The sequence below is a fragment of the Galeopterus variegatus genome, unplaced genomic scaffold (assembly GCF_000696425.1).
Source record: "Galeopterus variegatus unplaced genomic scaffold, G_variegatus-3.0.2 Scaffold8326, whole genome shotgun sequence".
Lineage (NCBI taxonomy): Eukaryota > Metazoa > Chordata > Mammalia > Dermoptera > Cynocephalidae > Galeopterus > Galeopterus variegatus.
The window spans coordinates 35,106-59,739 of record NW_007734437.1 but is presented as its reverse complement, the minus strand read 5'-3'; the positions used below and the strand labels follow the sequence as shown (position 1 = coordinate 59,739).

The window sequence follows — 24,634 nt, the reverse complement described above, 5'->3', positions numbered from 1 at the left end:
TTTATTCCCCCAACCATCCATTCATGACTCGTTTACTGTGCACCTTTCCAGTGGAGGTGGGACAGGGTTAAGCAGCTAGAGCTTGAGCTGGAGGGAGAGAGACATGAGCTCACACCTGAGCTCTGCAACTTACAGGTGTGTGACTGAGGGAAGCTCCTCGAGCATCTGGAGCAGGAGTTCAGGACTAATGTTACTGCCTAGGGCTGTCATGAGGGTGAGGAACAGGAGGTCTTAACACAGTGCCGGGCACGTAACAAGCTCTCTTTGTTGTTTGGCCAACAAGCCATGGCCCTGGTTGTCAGGAAGGCATGGAAGTGTCACTTAGGCATGTTTATGCAACTCATGTTCCTGACAGGGGTGCACACACACATCTCCTAGCCTGGGAGCATCCACTGCTTCTCTCCCTTTTATTCTTTCCTCTCTGTGGCCCCAACAGAATTCCTTATGGGGACATCTGACCCTGGGAGAAGGTTGGCAATGGCTTCAGGAATTGTGTCTGAGCAGTTCACATGGCATGGCAGCACCCAAGACGGCAAGCGGCCTGTCTCCCCCTCCCCTCTCACACAGCAGATGGGTGAGGGGCTCCTCTCCCTTTGAAGGAAAGAAGGCCATCAGCTCAGCCTATCCTCCCCCAACCCCCATGGCAACCCCAGATTCCCAGGGTCCAGGCTGCCAGGACATGCCGCAGCTGCTGGGGAGATAATTCAAAACAGTCAGACAAAAAGATAGATCCGGGAAGCACCTGTGGCCGATGATGGCTTTTATTGTCAGAACTCCTCGGCATCCCTGCCCCCCTGCACCCTGCCAGCTCCCTGGCTCCCCTGTGCAGGAGACTAAGACTGAGAGCCCTCAGAGCAGAGCCCGTGGGGGAGGAGAGGGGACCCCCTCCTCTAGTACTTGGGCTCTGAGATGAATAGGAGGCTCGCCAGCCTGGCCGGCCTGCCTGCCTCCCTGCCCTGGCCTGGACACACAATGAGCTTCAAGGGGAAAGTCCTTGGGGTGGAGGGGTTGAGGGGTGGGTGAAGGGAGATGAGGGGAACTTGAGGAATGCCTTGTCCCTGAGGCTACCTTGGATCCCCACCCCTCAAACACATGCCCACCCTGGCCCCTGGTACAAATAGATTTGTGCTGGACTCCAGTGGTTCAGATAGGAAGGGAAGAGCAGTCTTGGCCATTGGATCCAGATGAGAAAATGTGGGAGGCTGGAAGGGAGTCCCCACGTGAGGGTTTACAAGTCCCTCAGAATGCTGTGGAGCTAGGGGACCAACCGCTCAGTGCTCTGTGTGACCCCATGGCCCTGTCCTCTAGGCCTCATCTCTGGAGAGCAAGTCTCAGTCATTTCTGAGCCCCCATCCCACCCTCAGAGTGTGTACAAGGAGTAGGAAGGAGTGGGAAGGAGTCAGGGACACCTTAGAGCCACACTTGCACTTACACAAGCTGTGTGTCCTTCTGCACGTAACCACACCTCTCTGGGCCTCAGGTTCCTCAGTTATAAAGCAGGGATACTCATAGCTCCTCGTGGGGTTTTTGTGAAGACTAAATGAGTTAAAGGTGAGCAGCCAATAAGTATCAACTATGATTATTCAAGCTTCTTTCAAACTCTGGGTCTTATAATGTCAGGGACGGGGCTGAAATCACATTGTCACTGCCCTTATGGCTCGGTGAGAACTGTTTCTGCATAAAAGCTGGAGCGTGGGCCATATTGAACCCCTGAGTTTGAGGATTCTGTCACTGACCTCTGTGGCTGCCCAGGACCTAAAGCCTGGCTCTGGCTGCCACCTTCACCATGCTTGGCCTGGTGCTGGTGCTGTGGACCCACAGATGGGCTGAGCTGGTCCCTGCCCGTGGGCAGTGCTCAGACTGAGGGTGAGGGGTGGGGACAGGAAACCCCCACAGGAAGAGAGGATGACCAGTAGTGGCTTTTTGAGCAGAGTGAGCATGCCCTGGCAGGCAAAGCAGGGATCGGGGGCACAGCTGGAGGTGGCAGTGGAGAAGGTACAGTCGAGAAGGTGAGGCCCAGGTGTGGGTGGGCAGTGGGACTGCCATGGCGGGGGCTGGGACACAGGGAAGATGCCATGGCATCACCTCGACTCAAGCTGGGCATCCACCCAGTCCTCCAGGTAGCAACCCGGGAGTTTTAGAGAGTCCTTCCACCCCACCCAATTCACCAGTGTCTAAGTCCTAAGCACCTCTTAAATCCTAATGCTGCTCCCATTCCCACTGTCATGCCCTGGCCCCACACCATTACCTCCTTTCAAGTCTCCCACCTCAGCCCACACCAACACTGTTAGGTGCCTGGTCAAGGCCCATCCCCACGTGGCCCTGTCTTGCAGAGGCTTCTCAACAACTCTCCCTGTAGGCCTGAGCAGGAAGGCAGGTGGCAGGCAGCTATGCAGTACATTGTCTGGCCTGGCCCGCAGGAGGGTGGTGGCAGGTCAGACACTCCCAATGTCTCCTAATTCCAAGACACTCCCATATGCCCTGGCTGCTCACCTGTGGATGTCCTGCCCTGCAGGTGTGTGATCCACTTCCAGCCCTGCCTGCCGTAGAACGTCGATGACGGTGTTGTTCCCCAGAAAGTGACCTGGAACACAAGGAACAAAGCAGGCTCAGCCATATGCCAGGTCACTAGCCACTGGGGATGGCCTTAGGCCGTCCCCTAGGTCTGCATCTGGGCCAGTAACCTAACCCAGTGTTGAGGCCCCAGACTCCCTAGAGGCAGTATAGCACAGTGATAAAACGTGGTCCTGGAGCCACCCTGCCCAGGCCCAAATCCTGGCTCTGTGCTTACTGGTTGTAGTCCTATGCCTCAGTGTCCTCATCTGTAAAGTGGGCTGCATGTCATAGCAGCCTCCAGGACTACTGTGATGACTACAGAAACGGTGGCATGTAGTGCGAGCTCCAGGTGCCTCCTGTTGCATGGCTGTGCCTCACGCCACTAAGTTGACACCAGCCCCTGATGGTCAGGCTGGGACAGCCTTCAGCAGTCATACAAGGCCCCATCCAAGAAGCCCTCAAGTCCCCCGCAGGTCTCTGGCTCATCCATGTAAGTTCCATCAGCAACTCGTGCCTCCTGCCCTTAGCATGGGCGTGGAGTTCTATGTGTCCATGTCGGTCTCCTCACCAGCCTCCCATAGGACAGAGACCATGTCTCCACTGCCAGGCACAGGCTTAGCATGTGCTGCCTGGACCCGCACATTCACGGGTTTACGTGTTCACCATCTAGCTGACATTCATGGAGCACACACTATGGCCCCCGTGCTGCAATGGCCACTGACGCCTCATTGAGGTAAGATACCAGTAGGGGAGACCAACAAAACCCCACTGATGGCAGGGTCCAGCAGACAGGACAGTGGCCTAGAGGAGGTACAAGTACAAAACCGAACCCTCCAGAGGTGTGTGTGGGGAGAGAGGCTGGCCTCCACCTCGTCCCTACCCACTGTCATCCATTCAGCCAATGCTTATGACGCGTTTGCACTGTGGCCAGCCCCATGCTAGGCATTGGGAATAGAGAAATGCATAATTTAGTCCAAAGCCCCAGGTGAGAGTGGAAATTGCCCTCCTGTTGGGATGCTAGCCTGAGGTCTGAGAATTCAGGGGAAGCCTCTCCCAGGCTTTGGTTAGGAAGAATCCTCAGAGGCCACCCGACTGGATGTAGGAGCTGCTGGGATTCAGCACCTAGTGACGACTATCTGCCTCCTGGGCCTCAGTCTCCTCTCCCGCTGTGGGTCTGCCCTGCAGCCCCACTCACGTGGGCAGCACTCCCCATTCCTGTTCACTGTTCATCCCAAAACCTGGGGGGAAACCCCTGCACTATTCCTCTAATTGCCTGTGACGGGTGGTGACAGGTGGGAGGCTGGAAGGTCAGCATGCTGACAGCCCCAGGGAGATCTAGAACAGAAAGTGGACAAGCTGTCAGGGAATGGAGAGGCTCTGGCACAGGGAGCCAGCCTGAGACTGCACAGCAGCTGGAGCAGAGGAGTGAACCCTGCAGCCCCCAGCCCACCAGACTTGCACACCCTGGCTGGTTTCATGACTTCCCCAGCCCAATGAACTCCCGCCTGCTGGTCTGCCAGTCCCTGGAGTCCCACCTGGGGATCACTGGGATTGCCAGGGGTTTTAGTCCAGCACCTACCATGCTCACTGAGAACTTGGGCACACCTATTACCATCTAATATCCTCAGTTTCTCTACATAAAAGGGAAGAATTTGGGCTGCACAATACAGGTTGAGCATCCCTAATCCAAAAATCTGAAATTCAAATGCTCCAAAACCCAAAGCTTTTTGAGCACTGATGTGCTCTTCAAAGGAAATGCTTATTAGAGCATTTTGAATTTTGCAGTAGTAGTATTCAACTGGTATGTATTCTGCAAATATTCAAAATCCAAAAAAATCTGAAATCTGAAACTGTTCTGGTCCAAGCATTTCAGATAAGCGATACTTAACCTGTATCTATGGGCTCCTCCAGTTCTCAAAGTCTATGGGGAAGGTTTTTGTTTGACTCCAGAGACCCTTATGAAAATATATTTCCCCCTCCTCTTCCTCCTTCATCCCTTCCTCCCTCCCTTCCTTTCTCCCCTATTCATTTCATTCATTTAACAAACATTGACTGAGTGCATATCTTGTGCTGGGCAGTGGTGAATGGGTCCCGTTCCAGGCACTCAGTCTGTAGTGGGACTCTTGTGATCTGGTCACTAAGTATGATGATGCAGAGGGAGGCACAGGAGGCCATGAGGGTTCACAGAGGCATCTAAGCTAGACTGGGGTCAGGGCAGATCCTGGATGGTGGGATGAGACTCAGCTAGGTGAGGATGGGGTGGGGTGGCACTGAGGGGGAGGGTGTTCCAGACAGGGCGAACAGCATGTGCAGAGACCAGGAGGTGAGCAAGCATGTTTGGGGGCTGACTGCAGAAAAGACAGGGACCCCACAGGCACAAGCAGGCTTTTCTAGAGCTCTTGCCCCACCCTAGCGCTGTTGAGGACAGAAGACCCAGGCTCCTGCCAAAGCTCTGAGTCTTCCCCTCAGCCTGTGATCCTGATCAAGTGGCTTCCCCACCACCAGCCTCAGTTTTCTGTGTGTCTGATGGGCCCATAGCCCTTTGGCTAACTCCTTGGGGCAGTTGTAAAGCCCTAAGGAGGCAGGGGGAGTGAATGTGCTCTGGAGAAGCCCAGACTGCAGTCCTGAGTGATGGGCTGAGGACAATCCCTGGCTGGGCCACAGAGTCATGCCCACTCTTGCCTGCCCCCACAGCATGATTGGGCTGGAAGAGACAGGAGCAGCAGCCTCCCATGCACAGGCGGCAGGGCCTCTGCCAGCAGCTCCTAGACCCCACTCTCGGCAGTAAAGGCCTCCACAGAGACCTGTTTAAAGATGAGGGCCTGGCAACCCAAGTGTGGTCCCTGTGTTTACCCAGAGGATTTCAAGAGCCACAGGGAAACAGCCCTGCCCCAAGCTGCATAGGAGCAGCTGGAGATAGTTACTGACTGCTGCTCCAAAGGAGCCTTTCTGGGGCTGGGCAGAGGAGACATTCAGAGGGGCCCAGGCCCCAGCATGGCCCTGGCATGGCTTTAACAACGCAGGCCTCACAGAACGCCGCTGGGTCCTGAGCAGTGCGTAGCAACACTTCACATGTCTGGTTGGCGCACCCATCATTCCCTCTACCTCAGTGGTTCTAGATCTTTCTTGCTCTCCTTAAGACCCTAAACAGAAGACTTTAGGTACTTCAAGAAAATGGAAATGATCCCTTCAAATTCTGACTCTCTGCTTCTCCAAGCCACACCCATCTTCCCTGTCCTCCCTCCAGGGCAGGGAGAATGGTGTCCCCGCCATGAGGCTCCTCCTTGCACAACTCCAGGAGGCGCCGCTCCATGCAGACTGTGTCCCAGAACTGCATGGTGCAAGTTGTGTACCATACAGTCTTGCCCATGTTCCCACCACTCTCTGGGGCTTGGTTACACAGGACCCCACAGTTGGGTTGGCCAAACTGGCAACTTCCCTTTCTGTCCTCCTTGGGGGTTCCTCTGTGTCCTGCCCAGTAACTGTAGAGAACCCTGCCCTGGGCCTCTTTTCTTCTCACTCTACTGTCACTCCGTGGACAAACCATCCACCCTGACAGTTTCAGTTACCGTACAATGCTGACCACTCTGGAATTGCCACCTTAGCCCAGACTCATTTGTCCAGTGTCCTACTGGATATCTCCATCTAATCCTCAGAACCTGCAAAATCTAACTCACCCTTCTCTCCAGGGATGTGTCCCGACTGAGCTCTGCTATCCAAGCCCAGCAGGTCTTGTCTTGACTTCTCCCTCCACGTCCTCCTACAATCAACCCCGAGTCCCCCTGAAATACCTCCTAAACCTGCTTGACTCTGCCCCAGGTCACCATCGGAGTCTGCCTGAATCACTGCAGAAACTGTCCTCCTTGTTCTCTCCAGTTCACTCTCTTCACTGCAGCTAAAATGATCTTCCCACACTCCAGAGCTGACTCTGTCAGAATGTGTTCCCGACCAGTCACCTGAGGGGGAACTGTGAACTTTTCCAGTTCAGGGGCCACGCCTGATTCATCTTTGTCCCCAGAGCTAAGCCCCAGTCTGGCACATGGCAGTGGCTCTGGGAATGTTTGTTGAGTGAAGGAGTGACAGAACTTGTTACTCCATATCCTTTCCATGATCTCATCCTATCCCCAGGAGACCTGAGCTCACTATCCTCTCCTCTTGCAGCCCAGCCCTGCCCCTTGGTGATTGATGCTCTTCCAGATTTCACCAATCCCAGGAGGTTGGACCTTGGACCAGTCTCTGAGTCAGAGCCCAGCGCATGCTGTCCCCAGGGGCTGGCAGACAGGGCTTCGGCTCTCCTCCAAGGTCACAAATCCTGAAAAAGGCACCACACCCATCCTGGAACCTGCAGGGAAGGTCAGGGAAATATTCCAAAAGGGCCCCACGATGCTGGGGCTTAGCCTGCACGGCTTGCCTAGGCTCCCAGGGTCTCCTGGCCACTACTCAGCAGCTCCTTCCAGCACTGACAGCTGTTCTCTGGCCAGCTCTCTGCAGGAAGACATGTTCCAGTTCATCTGCTGAGGCCGTGTGGATGGCGAGGGGGAGACAGGGAGGATCCTGGGGGATGGGACACACAGAAGCATGGAGACAGAGAGAGGGAGAGAGGAGACACAGAGAGAGAGGTAGGGAGAAGAACAGGGAGAGCCACAGAGAGGGACACGGGAGAGGAAGACAGCGCCAGGACCTAGGGAAATCGCAGAAAGACAAGAGGAGGAGAGAGGGGCCCAGAGACGGGCAGTGAGAGATACAGAGACAAAAAGAGAAAGACATAGAAAGAGACAAGGATAGGGCAAAGAGATACAAAGAGACAGAGACAGTAAGGGAAGGAGAGAAAAGAGGAGGAGAAAGGAGAAAGGGGACCCAGAAATGAAAACAAAGGGCATGGTGGAGGAGAGACTAATTCACTGAGGACATCAAGGACGGCTTCCTGGAGGAGGGGCTCATGTAGCGAGCACTCCCACGATGGGTGGGATTCGGAAGGAGGTGTGCAGGAAGACAAGCAAAGCAAGGAGAAGCAAGGGCCTGGAGGGGGATTAGGTCTTAAAAATGGTGGGCTGGGTTGGTTGGTACTTGATTCCCTTGAGATAAGCCAGAGTCCCACTTAGAGGACATTAATCTATAAGCAGGAAAAGTTATCTTGCTCTGAGTGGGTGCAGCCCCCATGATGTCTTAGTGCAGAGAAAAAGGCTCCCTTTCATCCAGATGCAAACAGGCCTGTGCCAGGGCACAAGGCTCTGTGAGGGGAGCACAGGTCAGATCTAGCTCCTGCCTGTCAGCTGGGCACAGCCTGACAGCCCCACCTGACCCTCTCCCACAGGAAGGCAGGGTAGAGAGAAGAATCCTGTCCTGGGGTTAGGACAGAAAACTCAGTTCATCAATCGACCTTGGGCAATTTCCCTTCCCTCTTTATGCATCGGTTTCCCCACATGGCGTTAGGCCACAGGCTCTCATGTTTCCTTTCACCTCTGTGACTCCATCATTTGATGACCTGAACACAAACTCATACTTAGGGGGCCTCTTGGGTACATGATGCCTCTCAAACATCATTTCATTTCATCCTTGCAGCCGCCCTTTGACGTCCCTGTTTACAGATGAGGAAACTGAGGCTCAGTGAGGGGATGGGACTTGCCCAAGGTCACATAGCCGGTAAAAGGCAAAGCCTGGACTTCAATCCAGAGATGTCCCAGTTCACTGCACATTCCAGTACACCCTCTCTGAAGTTTTGGCAGCTGCTAGGGATCCCATGTTCACATTTTGGGGCAGGAAATTGTCAGAAACATGTGTACCTTCCAAGGTTCACCAGATTGGAGAGAAGCGTGTAGGAGTGCTCAGCAAGAACAATACACCAATTAACAGGGCAATTGCAAGGCCATGTTAGGGGGCTGGGGGGGGGAGGAGGGGAGAACCAGATGTTCCCACAAAGGCTCCAAAGTAACACGGGCTCCCCTCGGCCAGCACACATGTTTTCTCTCCTGTGAGTACACCGGGTTTCCAGTTTTCTCCTGAAAGAGGCATCCCAAGCCCATATTTATGTTCCGTCTGAAATTAATGCAAGGGAAACTTTCAAATGCTAATCTAGCTGCCAGGACTGGCCAGCCGGATATCAAGCTACTGGGGTGTTTGTTTTCCTGAGGAAGTGTGACAAGCAGGCTGGACAGGAGGACCAGTGGATGGACAGACAATTGGGGGACCCAGGGGTTCTAGTCTTCCAGGGAGTGTCTAGTGGGACACTGGCAGACCTGAGCTTCCTCTCTTGCTTTGTGACCAACCCAGGGCAGGGCTGGGGCCTTTTGAGTTCACCCGGAACAGATGACACCTTCTCTGTACCCAGCCTCATGCCAGAAGCTGAGGCATGCGGTCCCCACCCCTGAGGAGGTCACAGTGTGGAAGGGAGATGGGCAAGTAGACACTTACAGGACAGCAGGTCCCACGCAGGGACCAGGGATGCTCGGGCCTTGGGTTGCAGAGGAAGGGGTGGGAGGGTGTTCCTGGGGGAGGGCATGATGGGCACGGGTACTAGGGGAGAAGGGTGCGGCATGTGCCATGCACCCTTCAGTCATTGGAATATAAAGGGAATGGGGGGATGGGCAACAGCAAAGTTTGGGGCAGGAGGGACAAGCTGTGGAATTCTGATGGCTGCAGGACAAAGTGAAGGGGGCAGGTTTCAGATGGGACCAAAGAACACTCTCTCAGGCAACTAACTAACTGTCCAGCTATAAGGAAACGAGTGCCCCACACCTGGAGCTGTGTAAGCAGCAGGTTTGTGAGTGCTTGTAAGGCCTGTGTAGGTGATGCAGACCTCCTATGGGGAGCTGGTGATCAAACAAGAGATTCGATCTGTATTATCAGCCTTCGCCGCCTGCTCTTCTTTGGAGGCTGCTGGAATTCAGGATATCAAAAAGGAAAAAGTCCCAGGCCATCCTCTGGCTAGCTCAGCTCTGTGTTAATACTGTAAAGACAACACAGACATGAAGAACAGCAACCTGCCTGCCATTCTCCAGCACTTAGAATGCACCACACACTGATTCGTTTTCTCTTTTACCCTCACAACCATCCTGCTGAAGCTAACAGAACCTGCCCCAGCCAGGCACCAAGCGGCAGAGCCAGACCTGAGCCCAGATATGGCGCAGGTGTGTCCATGTTGAGGGCACTTCGTGGAGGCAGCTGCAGAGGCTGGGGCCACCCGCTGTAGGCGAGGCTCCCTTTGGGGCGGGATCTGCTCTGGGGCCTCTGACACCTGTGTGATGGTTGCCCAGGCTGAAGGTCCGATTCAGGAACTTCCTCTTTAAAGGCACCACCCAATCAAGCCAACCCTCTTGATTCTTCTAAAATTCTCAGGGTTTAAGTTTTTCATTTCCCTTGGACCAGATCCCTTTAAATTAGCATTTGGTTTGGAGGCCAGATAGCCTCCTCTGTGCATGCTGCCCTGTCCCATCGGTGAGGACACAGATCCTGGCAGTCTGACCAGCCTGTGCCCTAAGATGAGTCAAATATGGCCCCCTTTCCTCCTGGGTGAGACTGCTCCAGACCCAGGCAATGACCATGCAGGGAGATTCCAGGTCAGCACAGGAGGGGGCCTGTGATGAGTTCTGAGAACTGCAGGGGCCAGTGCCCAGCCCAGGGATTGCTGTGGTCATGGTAACTCCTCTTATAACATTCAGAGGCTCTTGTTCTTGAGTTACAGCACCTCAGGACCCCAGGGAGCCCCCTGTCGGCCAGTCAGATAGGCCCATCCCCTCCTGAGCCTCACTGTCACTTGGAGCTGATACTGGCACTTGGGGTTTCCCTGCAGTGTCCCAGCTTAGTTCTCAGAGGCTAAGAAGCACTTCTGGCCCCTCTTCCCCAATGGCTCTACTTTCCTGCATGGGGATCCCATCCTTGGAGAACTCTGGGTTCCAAGGGACCAGCGACCCTGAAATAACAGTGGTAACACAAGAGCTCACATTTATGGAGCGATTTTACCATGCCAGGACCTGAGCTGTACAATGCTAGCTCATTTACAGAGGGGGATCTGAGGGCTGAGAGAGGCTGAGCAGCTGATCTGCCCAAGGCTGCCTCTTACCAGCAGAAGCGCTGGGTTTCTAACTCATACAGTCTGGCTTCAGGCCCATACTCTTAATCTGTGACACTTCTCTTGCCTTTCCCACACTGTCTAGCAGAATGCTGAGCCCATAGCTGAGATCTGTAAATTCTTGTTTACTAATAGAGGAGCCCTAGAGATCCAGTCTGGGACAGGGGCACTCTGGTCTTCTCTACTGTCCCCTGTTTTGGAGGGTCAGGGCTGGCTCCAGCTAGGGACAAACCAGAAGCTAGGATGTGCCTCTGGCTGGCTGGAAGCTCTGGGCTCAAACAGGAACGTTGACTCCAATCACAGCCCATAGCAGGTGTTCCAGCTGCCAGATGTATATGTGGTGGGGCGCAAAGGCCTTTGAAGCACTGTTGGAAATTCTGAAACACTTCTGGATGCTGTGGCCTCATGTTCCTGCTTGGGCAGAGTGGCAGGCCATGGGCACTTGTCTATGAGAGGAGAAAGCAGCTGGGTGTGTGCTGCCTTTTATTTCTAAGGTTAAAAGGCCCTGAGGGACCAAGGCTGCTCTTCTATGCCAGCCATGAGCACTGAGGGGTTTCTGCTACTGAGGCCATCAAGTGAAGAAACAAGGGGGAGGAGGAGGTGGGTTTGGGTCTTGTCCTGAGGACTACAGGGATGATGAGAGGAACTAGATGGCAAGTGGACCTGCATCAGGGAAATTTTAACGAGTTCTCACCTCCTCCTGGAAGCCTTCTCTGACTTACCCTGCGTCCTTTCAATGCCAATCACGCAAACCTCTGTTAGGCATTCATGGAACTGCTGAATGTTGGGACCAAAAGAGACTTTAGCCTCACTTTACCTAAGCCCCTCACTGTGCAGAGGGGGAGGGAAGGCTCTGAGAATGCCAAAGGAAAGGTCTCAGAGTGCAAGAAGTTTCCACGGCACTAGGCCATTTCCCTTTTCCATCCTCGTGTCCTTGACTTAACTCTCACCTTACCCTACTTTCTTTCCCTTCTCGCAGATTCCCTCCCTAACCATCCTGCTGCTTCCTCTTCCTAAATACTAGCACTAGACTCCCTCTTCCTCCAGCCTCTGACTGCACAGTTTGCTCAACAGTCTCTGGGACTCTCTAGTTGGTTGTCAGGTCTTTTCATTTGTCGATCCAGGCTCACCTTCCAAATGGCAGATAGGATGTTCTGGGCCCCTTGGTCTCCCACCATGGGGGTGGCAGTTGTAGAGTCTAGTCCAGGTATTGCTGTAGGGTGATGTAGGGCCAGGGAGCATTTCTGCTTATGAACGTTGGGGTTGGTGCATTCATTCATTCATTCATTCACTCAACAAGTGGTAACAACACTTTCTCAGTGCTTAGGGAGTGACCAGTCTAGACTGAGAGATGACCAATGTGTTCAGCATGAGCAGGGCTGTGACAAGGACATCCTAGGGGACTGTGGGAGCCCACAGAGGAGGTTATGGAAGACCCAGCAGAAAAGGGGGAGGAAGTGCATTCTCAGAAGATCAGAGAGCCCAAGCAGCAGCTAGATATTTTTTTAGGGAGGCTGGCCATCAGGAAGAACAGCCTAGACAGTGCACCTATCATTTCACTCCAGTACTAAGACTCTAAGTTTCCATCTGCACCTCAGTTTACCTATCTGTCAAATGGAATCATAAATACCAGCCTGTCTCCCTCCAAGAGGAATTGAGGATGTGGGGGTCATATGCAGGAGGGTGCCTAGTTTCCAGGGAGCAATTGCTGTTGTTATTAATAAAAAAGATATTAATGGTGTTTGGTATGTTGGGCTTCTACCTATCTCTCCCTTCTCTCAAGCCTGGGTCTTCACCACTAATGTGTTTCTGTGTCCGAGCCCTGTGAGCATGTTTCTTTTTCTTCCTTTCTTTATTTTTTCCATGGTCATGTTTCTGATTCTGGGCCTGTAGCACTTCAGCTGAGGTAAGAAACAGGCTGGAGTGGCCTGGAAATGGAATGTGCTGGATGTGCAGGCACTGGAATCAGGGGTTCAGTGCCCCCGTCTCTGGTCCTCACACAGCCCATCTTTAACTCTTCAAATCCTGCTTTCTGCCTGGACTTCTGCTTCCTGCAGGGAGTGGAAGGATTTCCAGGTCCTGGAAGGCTCTCAGCCCCATACTCCTCCCAAGAAATCCAAGAGTGGTTGAAGCAAACTATGCTATGCTATGATGTTAGAACGTTATCATGATAGCACGTTAGAACCATGCAATCTCAGATCAATAGGATGTTAGGGTCAACAGATTTGGAATGTCAGAAGTTAGAATTATATTCAGATTATGGTATACTAGGGTCAGAGAATGTACGAGAACTACTGGTTCTCAGAGTTTAGAATCAAAGGGCCCTAGAATGTACCTAGTCCACCCCTGGGTGTGGCTCATGTCTCCAACCCAGCTCCTCCAGTTCCTACATTACTCATTCTATTCTTGAAGGAAAAAAAAAAAAAGAAAAATGCTGGAGGATTCTTGGATGGCTGAACAAGTAATCATCTTGAGAAAACTCATTTTCCTGGTACTAGAGACAAATTGTCATTTTCCTCTAGTGCCTGGGACTGAAACTCCCTCCCCTCTCCCCAGCAAGGCATGGGGCCCAGGAGATACCATGTGACTGAATGGAATGAACTTTATTCTGTGATTTGCTCCAGCACTGTATGTCTTTACTACGCCTACTAGGGTTGGCAATTCTGAGGCGTACGGGCCCTGACCTGGAGTAGTTCACATGCAATGGGATGATCACTGAGCAGTGGGCACTAGGATAAAATCAGGAGACAGGCCTGGGGGACAGAACACGTGCTGTTTGGTGTTGCTGGAGAAAACCTTACAGCCTGCGACTTGGCAGGCTCGTTGGCGCTCACTGCTAGTCAGTGTCCTCTGTGTTCCTAGTACAGAGATTTGTGGCAGGCATGTCTCCTCATCCTGGTCCATAGCAGACATCACCAGTCAATCAGGATCTCTTCTCTGCTGTGCTCTGATGTGGTTTTATCATCCTTTACACCATCACCCTCCAGGCAACCACTTCCAATCAATCCCCACTGACCCATGAGATGAAACTATTTGACCTCTTGTCCTGGTCAGTTCTTGTGGCCAATCTCTCTTGCATTTAAGTCAAATGTTTTCCCCTCTTCAAACCAAGAACCTTCCCACCTTCCTCCTTTTTCTCTGCAGATGACTTCACCTTCTAGTTTAGAGAGTGGAGCTCTGATTAGAAACCATCAGTTGAGAATTTGCTCACTGTTCCACCAAAATTACCTGCCTGCCAGACTCCTTCCTTCTTCCCTTTGGTTACAGGTGAGGCGGTACCCTCCTCTACCCAAGGACAAACCCTGGACCTGAGCTCCGGTCCCACCCTTCATACCTTCTTGGAACCTCAGGCTTGTAATTTTTCCTCTCTCTCTCCTGTATCATCAGCCTCATTCAGCATAGTGTATTCTTTCCATGTTTTAAGCATATCCAGTTCTTTCCCATCTAAAAAAATGGTAGGTGGACGGGGGGACAATAGTTACCAGCTTTTAATTCTTCCAAGTAAGGACTTTGAGATCCCTATCTGCCTTCTATCAGGATCATTTTTTTAAGTATATTTTAACTTCAAACACAGTAGTAAGGTGATAATTTCAGAACATAAGGTAAAACTGTAAATTGAATAAATTTAACTAATAAATAAAGTCCATCACTGTCTACTTATTTTTCTCTGTTACTTGTACACCAGAGGAAGTCCAGGGACCTGCATCTTCAAGCAACTGCACTAGATGGTCTTGGGGGCCCTTCAGACTCAGCTTGTCCAAGTGCATGAACCTAGCAGTCAGGAAATGGGCCTCCTCTCCCCTCGTGCTGACACAACCCTTCATGGCAGCAACCTGGCTCATTCTAGAGTATCTGGGCTTGCACACTGGCCGCAGGCACCTCCTGGAGAGGTGGGGCTTCAATCTGGGTGCCCAGACATCATCTAGGCCTGCTTAGAGTTGGAATACACGTCTGCACCCCACCTGCCCCTGAACCTGCTGAGTGTTCTTCAGAAGGCATCAGACAGAACCAGGATGAGGAACATCACAGACGCTAAGAAGAGTGTTCTTCTGTGAGGTATACCAGCTAAACAGACACGTACCCCTTTCCACAAAATTGTCACCATTTCTGAATGTATATAGCAAGAGCACCACGTGCAGGGGAAACGCCATAACTGGGACCCAAAAGGCCAGGGTTCAACTCGAAGGTCTGCTGCATGGAAGCCATGCATCCCCTCCAAGCCTCAGCTTCCATCTGCAAAATGAGTATCCTAAAACCCATCTCATGGTGTTAGTGTGAAGCTCAGAGGCAATGTGCTCAAAGAGCCTGGAATGGCTGCTGGCACACAATAGGGGTTATTATAAGAATCCCTCCACCTGGTAGAGAGTTTTAATCCTATGATCTAAAATGAGCATATCTGGCACAATCCAATGAGGGAGGTGTATTATCACCATTTTATAGATGAGGGACTGAGGCCCTTGGAGGTGAAATGGCTTTCCCAGGGTCTCTTAGCTGCCAGTGGTAGGGACATATTTTACACCCAGGCCTCTTGGCTTTTGCACTGAAGCCCCCTTAGAGCAGAACAGAGGAAGGGCCAGTGCTGGGAATACTTTCAGTGCTGGGAATCCCAGACTGTCCTTGTGGGCAGTCAGGGTGAAATTCTGGAGACAGGGTGAGCTGGGGGAGGGTTTTAATAATCACTGGAGGGGCCAGGCAGGTGGAGGCTCCATCTCTCACCTTCGCTTGTTTTGCCTCTCCCAGAGCTCCAGAACTATGGAGACTTTGGGGCCTTGGGTGGGACTCTGCAGCTGGCCCTGAATGGCAGAACCTCAGCAGGTGCCTGGCTCTGACACCTGGCAAGCCTGGGCTGATAGTGGCCAAGGTGTCTTATAATCCAGTTTCTGTTTCCTAAGATATTTTGTAGAGACACCCATGGACTCTGGATCTGAGAGACCTTTGCATGAGCAGACACATGCCTGGGAGATGGACAGGTATTTTCCTAGTAGTACAGTCCCTCCCCGCTTTCGCAGTCTTGGGGAGTCCTGTGCTTTCTTTGAGGACCTGGCAGGTGATGGGCAACAAGAGTTCAGCTGAGCCTTGAGGTCCTCACTGCCTGGCAGCCTGGGAAGGGCTGAGATGGAGCTGCAGGGGCATCAGACAGCATGGGGAGTGGAGCGGGTGCAGGTTGCACTGCACTGAGTGAGTGCCTGGCCCCAGCCCTGCACATAAATCTTTCAGCCTCTCATCGGATGTGGGACTCAGGAGTTACACGACCATGAGAAAGTAACGAGGTGGGAGTGGACTCCTCTCACCACAGATTTCACTTGGGTGCGTCCCATGCCAATATGCTGACTCTGTCATAGGACAGCTCAGCTGGCTTGATGCCCCACGCGTGAAAACAGAGCTCTTGGACCGCAGCTCCTGGGCCTGGGGTCTGGCCCTGGCTCTGTCCCCGACTTGCTCTGAGCTTTGCCCATGTCCCTGCTCTCTGTGGACCTCAGTCTGCTCACAGCTATGATGAGGTGGGCCGCCTTGAGCTCAGAGGCTCTGTCCAGCTCTGAAGTTTTCTACTCAAGGGCAGATTTGCTGTGCAGAGTGAGCCACTTGTTCCAGGTGTGGCTGAGCCAGGGCAGTGACAGCTGCCAGCAAGATCTGCATATGCCTTCAGACCTGCTGCTTTTGGAGAGTGGGTCCAAGAGAGCCAAGACGGGGCTCGCCTTGCCCTGGCTTTACTGCTGGCCTAGCCTAATAAGCTCATTAGGCCCAGAGCAGACAGGAGGCTCTGGTCAGTGTTCATTCATTTGCTCATTCCTTCACTGAGTCATTCTTTCATTCACTCAGCAATCTTGAAACCTATTACACGCTACCAAAGACACAGTGATGAGTACGTGTTGCCTGCCTTCCCTGAGGCTGTGGTAGAGTGGAAGACAGACCCTGCACCATTCACTGGCCACAATGTGGAGAGTAGTCTGGAGGCAGGGAGAAGGCCAGGAGGCTGAGCTGATGGATGCTCGGGCCGGGATAGTGGCACTGGGGCTGGACAGAGCAGACGTGGGAGGTCTTTCTGGTGATCTGTCTACAGGACTGACCAGACACTGACTGAACATTGGAGATGGGAGAGTTAAGAAGATGCCTGTGTACTGTCCTGGTGCTTGAGTGGACATTTGTGCCCCCACAGACTTGGGGTTTCAGGAAAAGGAGGTGAGTGTCCAGGGCTGCTCACCTGGCTGTGATTTCCATCTTTAGACTCTCCTGCTTCCTCACCCACAGGAGAGAGCTGGCATTAGCTATCCTCAGGCCCTTGGTGACTCTGGTCCTGAGACCTAAGGCAGGCAGGGCAGGGAGGCCTGTCCACTTGGGGAATGCTGCTTCTTTCCTTTGCCTCCGTCAGTGACTGGACTCTCTGGGGTTCCAATGACTGTAACTCCAATCCGTAACTATGACTGAGTTCCAATGACTGGATTCTGTTGGGGCTCCTTCTAGGCCTGGGGAAGAGCCTGGGGGCTGGTTGACTCAGAGTGGCTCCCCTTTTGAAGTCAGTGGGGGGGCTGTTCCAGAACGGGATGCACTGCCCAGATGCCCTTGAGAGGGAGGCATGGGGGGCAGCTGCATGGGGAATCGGAGGGGAGGCTGCTTGGAGAGAACCTCTCTACATGGTCCTCAAAGCTGTCCTGACCCACACCAGACCTCCAGCAGGTGTCCTGCATCTGGAGAGTGGCTTTGCACTCTCCATGCATCAGTCAAGGTCCTGTTCCTGCCGGCTCTTCCAGGAAGCTTCTCCAGACCCCCCTAAGATGAACCCCTCCTTTCTCTGAAACCTGTGTCTGAATATCTCCTGGTGTCCAGATGCCTCAAGCCAGTCCTGGCTTCTCCTGTCCTGATGAGTAAATTGAGACCGCAAGAGGAGAAGGGACTTGCCAGAGGCCACAACAGGCCAAGGCAGAGCTCCAATGTAAGCCCAGAACACTTTCTGCCCAGCTGCTGTGGCCTTAAAGAGGCTGTCCCCAGGGTCCTGCATCCATTTCTGAGCCCCTCCCATGTGCCTCTACTCACTGAGGGCTGCAAAGGCAGGAGAGGCCTGGACAGATGTACCTCTGGCACTTGCCCTTGAAATATTTAGAGCTGAATGGGGGTACAGACCTGCAATAGTGGACATACCCCATTACGAAATCAGGATGTTCATAGGGCCCTTGTGGGACGGACTGACTTCTCGACCTGGAGGGCAGTGTGTGGGTGATGGCCGGGAAGGCAAGGGCTGCCTGGCAGCACCAGGCAGGGTGAACATATCCACAAGCCAGCTTGTCTGACTCTCACAAGATGGGAGGTGAATCCTGCCAACCCAAACTGCAGGTCACATGAGCAAGAAATAAATGTGTTTTGCTCTAAGCTACAGAGCAAAAGCTGACGAATAAAGGAGGCAAATACAGTATCCTGGTCCCAACATAGATGCCACTGTCATAGGCAGAGACAGCTATAGAGAAAGGAAGAGAGAGCAAGGGAGGAGAAGAAGGGAGAAGAGAAGGGACAGGGAGTGAGGCGCTCGGCAAGCCCTGCACCTGAACGCCTGGACTTACCTTTGCATGAGGCCAGACCCCCCAGAAGAAAGTGTCAAGTCCACGGTTCCACACTGTGATGATAATACCTGTATCCATTATAATCATGATGATGACGATGATGATCGTAGCTGCCATTTTGAGTTCCTACTATATGGCAGGCCATTTAAATGTTATCACTACTCTTTACAACTATTCTACAAGGTAGATATTTTTAATTCACCAAATAGTTGCTGCTATTACAGCCCATCTATACAATAGGGATGTGATGGTTAATTTTAGGTGTCAACTTGGCTGGATTAATGAATACCTAGAGAACTGGTAAAGCATTATTTGTGGGTGTGTCTGTGAGGGTGTTTCCAGAGGAGCTTGGCATGTGAGTCTGAGTTGACTGGGCGGGGGGAGATCCTTCCTCAGTGTGGGTGGGATCCAATTGCTTGGGCCTGGATAGAACAAAAAGGCAGAGGAAAGGATTTCCTCTCCTCCTGAGGGTGAGATGCACTGTTCTCCTCCTGCCCCTGAACATCAGGACCCCAGGTTCTCGGCCTGGGGACTCCAAGACTCACATCAGTGTTCCCCTCCTCTCCCTCAGGTTCTCAGGCCTTCTGCCTTGGACGGAGAATTGCACCATCAGCTTCCCTGGTTCTGAGGCCTTTGGACTTGGACTGAGCCATGGTATTGGCATTGCAGGGTCTCCAGCTTACAGACAGCTGTTGTGTGACATCTTAGTCTCTATAGTTACGTGAGCCAATTTCCCTAATAAAACCCCTTCCCCTTCCCTCCCCCTCTCTCTCCCTCTCTCTCCCGTCAGTTCTCTCTGGAGAGCCCTGACTAATACTAGGGAATTGAGCATTTGAGAAGGTACCAGCCAGGGTGGGGTGGCTGGGCTGGGATTTGGAGCCAGGGCTGGGCTGCCAGAGCCATCTTCTCCCCTTGGGGCCACATAGCCCTCAAGCCTCAGACCTGGCTCTGCTAGGAGGGCCCAAAGCTGGGCTGAACCATCTGGGCTCTCAGTATGGCCACGTGGGGCATGAGGGAGCCACAGAAGTTATCCTAGCCTTGGCAGGGATCACTTTCCTTACCCACGGGGACCATTAGTAAACAACCCTTGGCCGGAAGCAAGAGAACTGCTTTGGGTCCCAGCCCCGCCTCTCAGCACTATGGCTCTTCCCACCCCCTTCTAGGCCTCAGCTTTTCCCTTGATGAACCAGAGGTCAGGGAGGGTCTAGCAAATCTCCCAGGACCCTGCAAATAGTCCCTTCCCAGTCTGGCCCAAACCTGCTCCGAAGGCAAAGAAGCAGATCTTATCCTCGTTCTCCTGCAGAAGGGCCATGACCCTCTTCCCCATGCGCTCGTTCCTCTTGTAAATGAGCTCCTGGCGGAAGTAGCTGTCGATCTCCTGGGCTGTCACCTGCTCGTGTGGCGGGAGGGTGGTGTTGATGAAGTTGGGCAGCTGTAAAGGCAAGACAGAGGCTGCCTTCAGTTCTCTGTGGAGCAAGGTGGACTTCGGATAAGCATGCACAGCCTGGGTGGGGTTGAACAACTCACCTCTGTTAGGCCCCTACAGTGGGCTACAGGCTATGTACATGTTTCTCATCAATTCCAAAACCCTCTGAAATGAGCATTGTTTATTCTGATTTTGTAGATGAAGCAAACAGGAGTGGAAAAGATCCAGAGACAAGTGCAAAGTCACACAGCTAGCGAAGTGCAGGGCCAGGGTACAAGCCCTGGCTGCCGGGCTCCCCAGGCATCATTCTGCCTGCATTGCTGCCCTGTTTAACCTCAGCTCCCAGATACTGAGGTCCCGGGAGTCCTCAGCTGGCATGTGTTCGTCTTGTTAACTGCTCTCATTTCAGCACCAAGCCCAGCTCTGTCAACGTATGAGGAATTCAGTTCAGCAAGAGGTTGTGGAGGGTCAAATGAGCTGCCTGGTGTAGCAGAAAGGCCACAGGGGGCAGGATTAGGCTGACCTGGGCTTCAGCCCTGTTCTGCTGCTGTGTGGCGCTGGGCCAGTTACTTAACTTTCCTGAACCCCTGTTTTCGCACTCGTAAGATGAGACTGACACTACATGAGGATTAAATGAGAGGATCAGTGTGGTCAGGGGCTGCATTTGGCCCACCCCACCTTACAGGCATGAGAGGAGGGATTGTTGGCTTTGGCTTCCCAATGCCTGAGCCACCATCTGTGACCACCACCATCTCCCCGTCCCAGGTCCCACTACTCTCCAGGACACAACTCTAATCCCTCCATCCCCTCTTGAAAACTTCAGCTCCAGGACCACAGCTTCCCCCATAGGATGGACTGCTCAACAACCTGGCTTGGAACTGCCCGGGCCTTGCACAATCACCCCGCCCTCTGTACCCAGCCCCAGGGCTGGCAGCAGCATTGGTAGCATGCCCTGAGCCAGGCAGAGCACTCCCTGAGTCCAGGGACAGAGCCTCTGTCATTCCTGCTCCCCAGCGCCTGGCACAAGGAAGGTGCCCAGCCAAGGCTCCTGGAGCCTTGGACAGAAAGCTGCATTGTCCCTTCCCAACCACTGCTGCCTCCTCCTGTGTTCTTCCATTCCCAGCATTTTGTCTCTCCAACCTGGATGGCAGGTTCAGGTGTGCCAGCACCACCCCTCCAGCAAGTACACGGGGTCATAGAGGAAACTGAGGCAGTGAGTCAGAACATACTCTTTCTCTCCAAAACCCGTTGGTGCCATTCTAACCTCTCACAGGATGTCTCCCACCTGGCATCCCCTCTTCCACTTCTCTGTCTTCACCTACCCAGGCATGAATCACAAGACACCAGGTCTAGCTGACTAATGGAAGAGGCAGGTGAATGGTGTGGTGTAAGGAGACTAATTTCTTGTAGGTTTTAGCCCCCCAAAGAGTCATGCAGCCCAGCCACGTGGCTTCTGAGGAGAAGGGAGGAGTCAATGGAAGCTGAACACTGAAGAACTCTGTGGAGGCTGGGACATGTGCCTCTGCTATCTGCTGACCAAGAACCATTACGTCCCCCAGAGTGAGGGGGAGGTAAAGTACATGTGCCATGGGACGTCTGCTTCAGAAAGGACTGACTTGCTGTCTGGGACGAACAAGATGTGACATGACTGGTGTTCGCTAACCTTGTGCACTGTGCAACCTGCAAAGCTGCACGTAGTAGCCCTGCTAGTGCTCAATCAGGACTGGCACAGAGTTGTCGTCCAGGGAGAAATAAGAAGTAGAATTCTTACCTGCTGCCCCACTCCCCCCCAATTATGGAAGGGATGATGGCAGCCTGAACAAAACAAGCCACACTTGGACTTGATGCACCTACAGGAAACAACAGAAGTGTCTGCGTGCAGAAGGAGCACAGAGAGGCTGACTCGGAATGGTTATTTCCAGAAACATGTCCCTCATAGGCTTCTCTCCATTACTTGGGAATGGGACAGAATGTGAAACTACATTGTACCAACAAATAAATATTTGTTGAACTAGTGAATGAATGAATGAAGGAAGGAATGGAGAGGCTGTAGAGTGATAGTGGTTCTGAATGGGGTTAGAATCCCCCTTCTGCCACTTACTAGCTAGGCAGCCTCTCTATAATTAGCAAGTTACTTGGCCTCTCTGAGACTCAGTTTCCAAACTGGTAATGTGGGGTTAACATACTTTGTTGTAAAGATTAAGTGAGTTTTGGAAAGTACTTAGCACAGTGCAGGGCACAAAGGAAGTCTCGCATCAATGTTAACTCTTACATGACTAGCCTGGGGGATGCAGCTGGGGGACTAGCTGGGGGAAGCATTCTGCTTCCCTTCCCCTCTTCCAAGGGTCCCTGGGACCTATGGATGTGCTCAGCCTTTCTTCCTATGCTTCCTAACCACAAATGTGCATCTGTAGAAAGATGAATTTCCATTCATTCCTTAGGGAGCTAAAAAAAAATTCACAAGGACAAGAACCAAAAAGTTAAATTTCAAAGCCATGAAGGAGCTGGGCTAGACACTCCGGTTCCCTGGGTTGCCCTGCTGCTGCCGACATTCTCTGCATGTTTCATGGCTCCAGGCCAAGGATGGGGACTGGGTTTGGGCCAGGGCTGGGATGAAAGCAAATTAATGATGTCATTAGCCTTGTCGGGGGCCTTAAATCTCCCATGACAAGTTTAAGTGCAGGATGCAAGATAACACTGAAAAGAGGACAAGTAAGGCCCTCAGAGCTCTGGAGTGACAGCTCTGGGCTGGGGTGATGAGATGGGTCGCCCAGAGTTGGGGTGGGCTGTGGGGAGGACTTCAGTGTCAGCTCTCCTGACCCGCAGCCAGGGCTGGGTCAGGTCTGCTGACGCCACCAACCTCAGTGGTCACATCCCTTCCCTTTCTTTACCCCATCCACACAACAGACACCATCTGAGAACTTCCACAGCTCTGGCGCTGTGTCAGGCTAGGGGGTCACAGAGCAAGCTCAGGCTGGGTCTGCTGCCCCGGATGAGGCTCACAGATGCTCACACAAACACACTGTGGGGTATGTGCTTTGATAGGCCATCGAGGTGTGTGGGAGCCCAGAGGAGGCCCCTAATAGGGTGAGCACATGTCCTGGTTGACCATGACAGTCTAGCTTTATGGCTGGAGGAGACTGCTCCATGCCTGTTAATTATTTTGACCCTGAATTATATCTGACCCTTCATTCTCAAAAGTATCTGGGTCTGGACAACAAATACATGTGGCCACACTGCACTGAATGCAGGCTGGGTGCTCAGGCAAGGTTCCCCAGGGGAGGGCCTTTGGATTTCCCTGCTGATGACAGGGCACTGCCAGGGCCCACGGCCTGGGGGCTTCCAGTGCTGCAGCCACTTCTGAAGGTGGGGATGGTGGAGTAGGGAGGCAGGTAGGCCAAGAGTGAGATATACCAGGTCCCCATGCCCAGCATTAGGAACACGGACCCTGCACCTGTCCCACCCTGGCCTCCAGAGGCCACATCATAATCCTCCACATTGCAGCCAGAGGCATCGTTTTGACCATGCCCCTTTCTGGCTCAAATTCTCCAGGCTTCTGTCCCTCAGCAGGCAATCTTGGCCCAGCATGACCCACGCCCTATTCCGCAAACCATTCCTTCAGGTCCTCCCACATTCCCACACTCCCCCAACGCAACTTGCTCAGTCTGCCACTTTACCCCTGCCTGGCGGACTCGACTCTCAGCCTAGTTCCCAGATCACCTTCTCGCTGAAGACCTCCCTGACTGCAGATAGAGTGGTTTCCGGGTCCTCTGCCCCCCACAGACTTAAAGGCCTCCAGTTGCAGACACAGCCCCACCTCACCTAGACCCCTGCTCCATCAGCACGTGGGCATTAGATGCAGCCTTGCTACCCTGATCTGAGGCTTTTCTGCGTCTGTGCAGAATTGCCTACCCTCTCCTCAAGGGTCGAGATTCTTCATGAGCACCCCTGGGTACAGCCTGGGTTATTGTTCTAATTTGGGAGGATCAATCCCCCCATCCCCTGTCCCACTTCAAGTACGGGCACTGCTGGGAGACTCCTGAAGCGGTTCCCACCTTCTAGAGATAAATCAGTGATTCTGGACAGAGGCTCAGGGAAAATCTGAGCTTGCCATTCCTTGAGGTCACCCCATAGCTCCTTCTCTCAGCTCTGATGGGTATCATGGTCCAGCCCCTGCCATGTCTCCAGCCTGTGCTCTCACCCACTCCTGCTCTCTTGCCTCTGACTCGTTCGCACGTGCTTTCCTCTGCTGGAACATTCTTCCTCCCATCTCATTTTGTGGGAATCTCTCCTTCCCTCCCCAGCCCCATTCCCTACCCGCTGCGTCCTCTACTTCTTCTCACAGCCAGGATGACACTTTGGTGTAATTACTGGTGGAATTGCCCCATCTCCCCTGAGACTGCCAGCCCTCCAGCAGCAGCTCTGTCTGGCTCCCCACTATATACCTATTCATGGCACTTGCCTGGCATTTATAAACAACTTCATCTATTCATTCGGCGAGTATTCACTGAGTCCCATTCTGGGCCAGGGACTGCTCTAGTAAGTTGGGATAGATCTATGAATAAAACAGACCCAAATCCCTGCCCTCATGGAGCTTATGTTCTTGTGGAAAGCAGCAGACAATAAATAGTCACTAATCAATGAATCAAGTCTATGGTATGTTAGAGGATGATAAAGGCCATGGGGCAAAGGGGGGCATAATTAAGGGGATGAGAGTGTGGAATGGGGGTCAGCCTGCAATTCTAGATAGGACAGTTGGGGCCAGCCTCATTGGGACAATGATATTTGAGCTAAGTGGCAGAAAGTGAGTGAGCCATGCTGAGACCTGGGGAAGAGCATTCTGGGGAGAGGAAGCAGCCGGTGTGAGGGTGCTTACGAGACAGCAAGGAGGCCTGGGTGGCTGGAGTGGTGTGTGAGAGCAAGGGGCAGAAGGGGAGGGGAGGGGCTGGGGCAGAGCATCAGGGCCACATAGGCCACCGCAGAGACTCTGGCTTTTCCTCTGAGAAAAACAGGGAGCCCATGCAGTGTCCT

General features: G+C 52.9%; 1 protein-coding gene across 1 annotated transcript in view; it reads right to left on the bottom strand.

Moving 5' to 3' along the window:
* LOC103608339 (metalloprotease TIKI2-like) overlaps positions 1–24,634 on the bottom strand; it is a 59,291-nt gene that overhangs the window by 9,401 nt on the left and 25,256 nt on the right. The window contains exons 5-6 of the mRNA XM_008592783.1: positions 19,435–19,609; positions 2,494–2,584 (exon numbers count right to left, since the gene is read on the bottom strand). Coding sequence (XP_008591005.1) covers positions 2,494–2,584; positions 19,435–19,609 — 266 coding nt within the window. The remainder of the gene's footprint in view (positions 1–2,493; positions 2,585–19,434; positions 19,610–24,634) is intronic.